Source organism: Strix uralensis, chromosome 8, assembly GCF_047716275.1.
Source record: "Strix uralensis isolate ZFMK-TIS-50842 chromosome 8, bStrUra1, whole genome shotgun sequence".
In the NCBI taxonomy this organism is placed as follows: domain Eukaryota; kingdom Metazoa; phylum Chordata; class Aves; order Strigiformes; family Strigidae; genus Strix; species Strix uralensis.
In genome coordinates this window covers 7,081,096-7,089,246 of record NC_133979.1, presented here as the reverse complement: position 1 = coordinate 7,089,246, position 8,151 = coordinate 7,081,096, and the positions used below count along the sequence as shown (strand labels likewise).

General features: G+C 41.2%; 1 protein-coding gene across 1 annotated transcript; it reads right to left on the bottom strand.

The window, feature by feature from the left end:
* Positions 1-829: 829 nt before the first annotated feature.
* ECHDC2 (enoyl-CoA hydratase domain containing 2) lies at positions 830-8,110 on the bottom strand. The gene is made up of 10 exons (XM_074876033.1): positions 7,954-8,110; positions 6,192-6,259; positions 5,503-5,590; positions 4,882-4,968; positions 3,882-3,974; positions 3,205-3,261; positions 2,589-2,776; positions 2,088-2,138; positions 1,735-1,782; positions 830-1,099 (listed from the first exon to the last, which is right to left on the bottom strand). The coding sequence occupies exons 1-10, from the start codon at positions 8,072-8,074 to the stop codon at positions 1,022-1,024; spliced, it is 879 nt and encodes a 292-aa protein (XP_074732134.1). The 5' UTR covers positions 8,075-8,110; the 3' UTR covers positions 830-1,021.
* Between the last annotated feature and the right edge of the window lie 41 nt (positions 8,111-8,151).

The window sequence follows — 8,151 nt, the reverse complement described above, 5'->3', positions numbered from 1 at the left end:
GTGAAGGCTGAAGATCCTGACTCTGATTTACCTTTGCAGATTTTTACATGGGAAACTCGTATAATGTGGTAAGGTTGCCTCACCCACAGAATTGTTCAGTTAACTTTTGGCACAAGTGAAATTGTGGTTTGCTTCGAGACTATCATAGCATGAAGTGACACCCAGTTCCAATGTGGTAAGCCACATATTGTAAGTATATTTTGATAAAGTATTTACTAAAAATACATTTCTCTAACTATACTAACTCACTTTTGTTTTAAGGCCCCAGTCTAGAGAAGTAGGAAGCCCTAGTGTTAAAATTGTGTGGCAAATCTCCATGCTGGAGAACATCTAATCAGAGGGAGAAAATAACTTAGGCAACAGAGGAAGATACATGATGGGAGAGAGGTGACATGCCCGAGATGTCTGGCATAGACTGATACGCTGACCGTATATATGTGCACATACAGGCCCTGCATTTTCTCAAGCACTGATACCAGAGATGTCAGTTTGGTTGCCTGGAGTGATAGCTCTGTGTGTTGCACTATTCACAACAGATCTGGGGTGAAATGCCATTGCTCTGTGTTAATAGTGCTTGTTCTGTCTGGTTAGTTGGAAGAGCACTGATAATGGGAAGCAAGTTTAGGAAGGCTTTCTTTCCTTGTAAGTTGACTTTCTCTTCAGAGTGGTTTGGGTTTTTTTTCCCCTCCTATCAATGTTTAGATGCAGTATGTTTTCTGCCTTTTTTTTTTAAATTGCTTATGATGAGCCAAAGCTTCTCCATACTCCTTACTTGATATCTGTTTGAGAGCCATAACCACCAACTTAAGATGTTTGCACTTTAAAAAGATCAGCTGTACAAAGTTAAATCTTTATTTGGGAATTCTTACAGCAAAATGATCCAGTGGAGTATTCAGAAATGCAGTCCAAGGCAAGGAGCTAAGTACACAGAATGCAGTCATAAAAGTAATCCCAAGAAATGAGTGGGTCCTCTTCAGTCCTCCTTTACCTTCAAAAAAATCAAGGGGAGGCGAGGAAAGCATCATTTGCCAATAAACTGAGGTGGTCGTTTCTCCCTGAAGGCAGCCATCCCTTCCTGACGGTCTCTTGTGGGAATATTCTACATTGGAAAAAAAAGGTATCTTTTTCACTGATAAGTCCATGTTTTTAACTACTGACTAATTTGGCAGTAGTAGTCTAAGACTAAGACTGCTTTTCCTTCAATGATACATTAAGTCCCACCTTCCACATTCTGCAGTTATGAAAACAAAAGAGACTGGATTGTAGTGTAAATTGCAAGCAAAGCATCTGAGACAAAGACCAGAGAACTATACAGGAAAACAGCTTTCCATAAATTTAATACTTGACCATCTTGACAGCAGTTACATTGTTCCGTTAGCTGAGAAGGGTGCATGCTCTCAATCTTGTCAAAGAATGACTACAGGAGGAATCTGTGTTTTAATTTAAAACTAAAACCATTCATAAAGCTCATCCTATAATTAACATATTGCTGAAACTAAGAATATGCAACTACTTTAGACAGAAGGGTATTTAAGGAAGGCTGAGAGAGGCAGCTGTGCATGACAACAATTAATATTTTGAGACAGCTATCTGGAACTGCACTCAAGTATGTTCTCAAAGCTTTAGATTTAGCTGTTAGTGTTCCCTTATAGAGAGGAAAATGTAAGAGGATGCTGCGAACACATGGCTTTAGAAAATATAGAGTTATTCCTTTCAGGAATGAAGGTAACCTACCTGGGCATAACACATCCCCTCAATAGCCATCCCTGATGCAATGTCAACCTGGGGATGAGAGGGAAGGTGTGAGATTTGTCTGCAGTATAGCCCTCGAATCAATAAACATTCATTCGTAGTGAGTAACCTTAACTCCTGTATGAGAACTAGTGTTAGTGTCTGTAGAAAAAAAATCTTGCCATATTAATTTTGTCTTCAAGGAAAATCTTTAAAACCCCGAACTGGTTTTAAATGCCTTGTCTAAACAAGGATTATAACTCATCTGTTCTAAACATTTTTACTGTAGTAATTTGTAAGAGCTGCCTGTCTGCTTCATTTACCTCAGTATTTAAAAAAAAAACCCAAAATGTTACCTCCATTCCTCTGTTTATTGCCAGTTTTCCCATTTTCACAGCAAATGGAGCCTTTATTACAAAAAGAAAAAACAACAAACCGCAACAAACATTTAGAAATAATTAAAGCCACATCAGTTCATAATAGTGTAGTTGTTATATCATTATCCTAGCTCCAAATGACCTTTCAGTCTATAGAAGTTTGCAGTAAGTTAGTATTTTTAAAAAACAATTTGGCATTATCTAGAGTTAATAGATGTACACAGTGTAAGGTTTCAATGTGTCCTCAGGTCTGCATAACCACAACTGGGAGGTGAAACTGTCCTATGGGTTAAGCAGCTGGATGTTAACACTTGTTCCTGCAGAAACTGCATTCACAAAAAAGGACAGAGTTAAGAAGCTTAAACATCAGGAAGCAAGACTTTAATATTTCATAGAAAGGAATTTCAACTGTTTGTTTGCTTCCTCTTAAGGGAAGCAGAAATGTCTTCTTTACATTGACCACATGAATAACACACTTACCTGAGGAAGGATTTCTTTAGCCAAAGTTAACGCTCTCTGGTAAGCTGCATCTCCCTCGCTGTTTTGTGGCACTGTGTGATTTACTAATCCCATGGAGGCAGCTTGTTGTCCATCAACCTGTCTACCAGTGAAAATGAGTTCCTTTGCAAGACCTATTCCAACACATCTGGGCAGGCGCTGGGTTCCACCTTATGACAACAGCAAAACCACCATTTTCCATTTCTGAGAAATGCCCAAAAAACCAATAGTATTTTGTCTCCTTATATAACAAGGAGGTTTGAAAAAATAAAGGGATCATGTGTTTCTTTAATAACTACTAGCTGAATATGTCAACATTTTGCAAGGCATCTGAAAGGCTTCAGCCTCCTTTTGAGTATTTTGATAAACAGGAAAAGGTGTAAAGAGACTTTCCTAAATTCATAGTGAGTCTGAGACAGGGCTTGGAACAGAACTTGATTCATAGATCTCTTAGGTCACTGTAGGATGCTACTTCGAATTTACATTCAAAGCACTTCAAGTGCTCTAATGACAAAATATTTACTATTTTGTAATAGTAAATGTAATAGTAAAGAATAGTAAGAGAAAGTAAGAGAGTGAAGGTATAATGGAAGGTCACCTGCTCCAGGAAGAAGCCCTCTTGTGGTCTCAATAAGGCCCATTTTAGCTGATGAAGCTATTAAAAAAAATAAATGTAGGGTTTAGTTATTTTTTGATCTCTGTAAGTACAAATTTTCCATACTGAACTGATTCATAAAACTACAAACTGTCAATACTGAACTGGAACTCAATTTCTCCAGGTAGCTAGAAAGTCTGAATATTACAGTGCTTAATCAATGTGCATCTCAAGTCAGATGAGGGATGTGTAGCATGGCTGCTTACCCCTAATGTAGCAATTTTGTCTAGAAAAATGAACCTTGGGCCCATACTAGATGGAAGAATGGAAACAGAAGAAGGAAGTCTTCCAGTCCAAACTGATTTAAGTAGGGAAGGTTAGATCTAGCCAGAGTGCTGATCCAATACTACATGGTAATAACTATTTAATTCTACTAATAGTTTTCTGAAGGAATCCTAATCTTGTCTAAAAATAGCCTTTACTTTTTAAGCAAGGAAACTGCTTTCCCAATAGTAACTAAATGTCACAGTTCCTGGACAAATGCCTACTCATTTCTTGAACTATGTAAGTTTCTCTTAGCCTACTCAATTCCATTAACAGTCAGCTATCATGAGTGTAAGTTCTCTTTAAAATATAGTCACCGATTACAAGAACAATCCTATATTAAGCCACACACAAACCTGCTACTCGAAGGTCACAAGCTAAAGCCAGTTCTAGTCCACCACCCAATGCGTAGCCATCTATTGCAGCAATGGTGGGTACAGGCAGGGCAGCTAGAGAAGACAACATAGGTTATTCAGTTTCGTTCCAGAAGTTCTGTTCCCCTCACTTCTGGAATTTAAATGCTTAAATTCTAGAGCTTTTAGTAGTTCTCAAATCCAAAATTGCTTAAGAATTCATTTTCTTCCGCCACAAACTTTCTGACTGTCTCTAAGCAGTTGAAACTGTCTTTTTGCACTTCTCCCTTCTTTATAACAATGCAAAACATTCTTCTTATATGCAAAGAAGCATGCAAATACAAAGTACTGCAACACAAAACAGGATTTTTTTAAATTACTGCAATTCTGCTTGGGATTTTAGTTATATTTCACTCCGGTATTCCTCTCTACTGAGAGCAGAATAATTCACACGTAGGGAAATAAAATAAATTTCAAAGTCCATGTTCATTTTGGAAAAAAAAAAAGGGGGGGGGGGAAATGGGGGGAAGTTTTAAGTACAAACCCCCTGACATTCAACAAATCCATTTAGCAAATCCATTCAGAGATCTAAATCCATGTTCTTAGGTCACTGCCATTTTTTTCAGATGTAGAATATTCTGAGCATGTATTCAAAGTGGGACAACCAACACAGCTCATTTTGTCTAGCACTGTCTCCCAAGGATTGCATAGAACTGCATACAGGAGGCTTTGTTATAGCAGGTATTCGTTAAATGCGTGTATGTGCTGCTCTTCATCGTGGATAAGGCAGTACTGAAATGCATCTTGTCCCTGGAGTGGCAGCAGGAGAGTTGGTATTTAATTCTAATCAGATATTTGTTTCAGGCATAAGGTGGAGTCATTTGGGAAGCTACCTGTAAACGGATAATCTGCTGGGGCTAACAATCCTTCCCCTCCTGCAGCATTTCCAAATGTCTCAGTCCAGTCAGCCTAGATAAATTTCCCAACTGAAATAAGCATTTACCTATTTCATCCATGAGATTTCTCAGCCTTTTAACAAAGTGTCCAACTTCTGCATCATCCATCTTTGCACGTTCCTTTAAGTCTGCACCTAAACAGAGGAGAAAAAACTTACAATCCAGAACAGGAAAGAGACATCTGAACTGTATTCCCTCCTGTCCCTCTCAGAGGACAGACCATTTCAGAAGTCTTGAAATACAGTGTTCTGGTTAAGTAAGGTCAGTTGAAGTTGACGTGTGGACATTTGGGCTGGAGCACTGCCTAGGGTGCTCCTCTGTGCCCTTCAAACAGATTTCACATACACTGTATGTAAGGACGATAATCCATAAAACTGGAAACCAAGGACTCTAATACCAGAGGTACCTGTGCTTCAAGATGGTTATAAATGGAAAACAAATAGCAGCACCACGCAGCCTGTGTGGCTCACTCCATCACAGATCTTCATCACTGAAGCTGAGAGGCAGACAGGCAAAAGAAAAAATGTGTTTGTTCCTTGCTACACAAAACCCAGCCTATTTTTCTTTTAGCATGCATTTCCAGCCGCTTTTCTGCACGATCTGATCAGCACACAGCCCGAAGAGCCATCACATTTTTTAACAATAGTTTGCAGAGCCTTGTTACTTACCAGCACAAAATACACCTTTCACCTCACTCTTGAACACCACCACACGAACCTTCTCATCAAAGCGGAGTTGTTCCAGAGCGCTGAACAGCTATGAGGGAGGGAGTACACACAAGAGAAGAAAAACTTTTAGAATATGGATGTATATACCTAAATTATAGCAAGATCCTAATCTATGATAAAAGTTTCGGGTTTTTTTCCTGCAGGTGCCAGGAATTTCCTGGAAATCATATATGTGGAGCCAGCAGGATCCTTCCATGACAGCCTCAGAATGACAAGTTTCCCCATCTCTTTTTTTCTTCCATTCAGAGACGAACCTTTGCTGTACCTTAAACTCCCTGTCCAGGCATGAGCCAGACTTTTTCTAGAATGTATCAACCTTGAAGAGATCACCTGCTAAGGTCTGACAATGAGTATGTTTTTGTTATAATTACACAAGTGAGGACATTAACTTGCATCTGAGTTAGCTAACTTAAATAGCTTCAGTATCTCTGTCCAATCCACATCTGAAGCTACTGCAGTATAGACATATCACAATCTCTTTTTCTTCAGGCTCACCTGCTTTGCCCCAGTGCAGTCTCCCACTGACTTTCAGCAAGAGATTTAAGTTTTTGTTTCAGATTTCCCACAATTATTGCATTTAGTTATTGATCATGATTTCAAACATGTTTACAGGCCAGGCCCATACTCACTTCATTTACAAATACTTTTCCCAATGAATTTCTCGCGTGCGGTCGGTTCATTAGGATTTCAGCAATACCTTAGTAATAGGAGACAATTTCAGTTATGCTTCATTTAATTCTCTGACACAGTAATTCAACTGGGAACAATATCTGCATATGCTGCATCTTCTCTTTCCTGAAAATGCATATAAAGTATATTCTAAAACAATTAGTTATTTTAAAGGTGGAAGTGGTAGACCGTGTTTATGAAACCCAGTTATGCAGGACAACTGTAAAATCCAGTAGTACTGTGAATAATATAAATAGGCAGATTTAAAAAAATTTAACATGACATCCAAGAATATATGTCTTAGAATCACTGCAAGAATGGAAAAAAAAACCCAAACCCAAATGATGCATCTTAGGTTTCTGTTTTGAGTATTACTTAATTCAGTTTTTATTGTACAGTCTTACTGTGTTCAAGTACATTCCTTAAGGAAGAAAACCATCCTCTTGGGATTGCTGTTTGCATGAGAATAGCACAACCTGGTCATTCTCATTTCCAGAACTGTTTTGAAACTGCAGGTCTATTCAATTTAAAGTTAATAAGCTCATTAGTGGAAAGGACTTCACTCCAAGTTTCTAAGTCCAAGCACAAAAATAAGACTACCTCATCTACCTACTTCTTCCCTGCACTTGTATTCTGTAAATTATTATCCAATGGTTTCTGTATGCTTTGGAGAGAAAAAATCTCTCTCCTGTTTCCTTGGCTGGACTTCTGCTCACTTCCCAGGCCTTAACATTGGAAGATGCTGTTGCTGCTGCTGTAGGCGCACAGATGTGTCTGTCATGCTTGGTCTTTCTGTCTGGCTAGAAGGTCTCTGTTTTTCTGTCTTATTCCTCTGCCTATGCCAGTGGCCAGTTAGTAAACAAAAGGTGTGTCACATAGGAACAAAGTCACAGGTAACAGCCGGCACCAGCAAACAATGGAAATTCACAGTTCTGGTAACTATATTAGCGTAAATGCAACTAGCAAAACTACCAAAAACTGTTTATAAGCTCTTGCAATAGTTACTAGAAAGTAATTTCATTGGCAATCTGAACCAAAACTCAAATTGCTTTGTGACTCTCATGCATAAATATGCACAGACATGCCCTGGTCCTATCCTACCTTTGTCACTGTATGTTACTGATACCAGAAAAATCTAAGGTATGCAAACCAGAACTTCTTGTATTGAGAACTCCTGCATATATACCTCAAAAAAAAAAAAATGCATCTAGCTATTTATTCGGCAGCTGCCTTCTTGAGAAAAGTATCAAGGCATCACTTAAACCAAAGCTATTATAAGCAACCTGCCCGCTGTGGACTCTGGAAGGCAGGCAGTCCCTCCTGGGCTACCAAAGCATCAGAGCCCCGGACGGGTGGGCCACCCCGGGAGCGCCCGGGGCTGGTGCAGGATGTCCGGGCAGTGCTGTAGGGACAGCTCGAGTGTCTCCAGGGCTCCCCTGAGGGACAGCAAGGCCGGCCAGAGCTGGGCTCCAGTGAGGGGCTGGGAACACACACGGCCCCAGGCGCGTCAGGCCGGGAGCCGATGTGTTTTTACCAGGAATTGGTAAAACTAAGTAAATCGACACGTTCCCTCCCTACAGCACCAGAAAACCTGCTCCTGACACCCGATCAGTTCCACCGGCTCCTGGGAACGGGAGTTCAACGAGCGCCGGGGCCTAACCCCGGCGGCCCCCCCGGTTCCTCGCCTTCGCCAGGCCTGCGGGCGGCGGCCGCCGCACTCACCGCTGCTCTCCCCGCCGGCCGCTCCCACCAGCACCTCCGCGCCCCGCCGCGGGGCGGCCGTGAGGGGCCCGCCGCGACCACAGCGCAGCACCTCCCGGCCCGCCCGCCCCAGCCGCATCATGGCGCCGCTCCCCGGCTGCTCCTCCACCGCCTCCGGGGACGGGCAGCGAGGGGGACGGGCCTCCGGGGACCGACCAG

Excerpts from the sequence above, each read along its gene's own strand:
- ECHDC2 (XM_074876033.1), bottom strand. The coding sequence starts at position 8,074 with ATGATGCGGCTGGGGCGGGCGGGCCGGGAGGTGCTGCGCTGTGGTCGC. Across the intron at positions 6,260-7,953 it reads GGCCGGCGGGGAGAGCAGCG|GTATTGCTGAAATCCTAATG; the intron begins GTGAGTGCGGCG and ends CCTATTACTAAG. Across the intron at positions 3,262-3,881 it reads TTGTGACCTTCGAGTAGCAG|CTTCATCAGCTAAAATGGGC; the intron begins GTTTGTGTGTGG and ends TTTTTTTAATAG.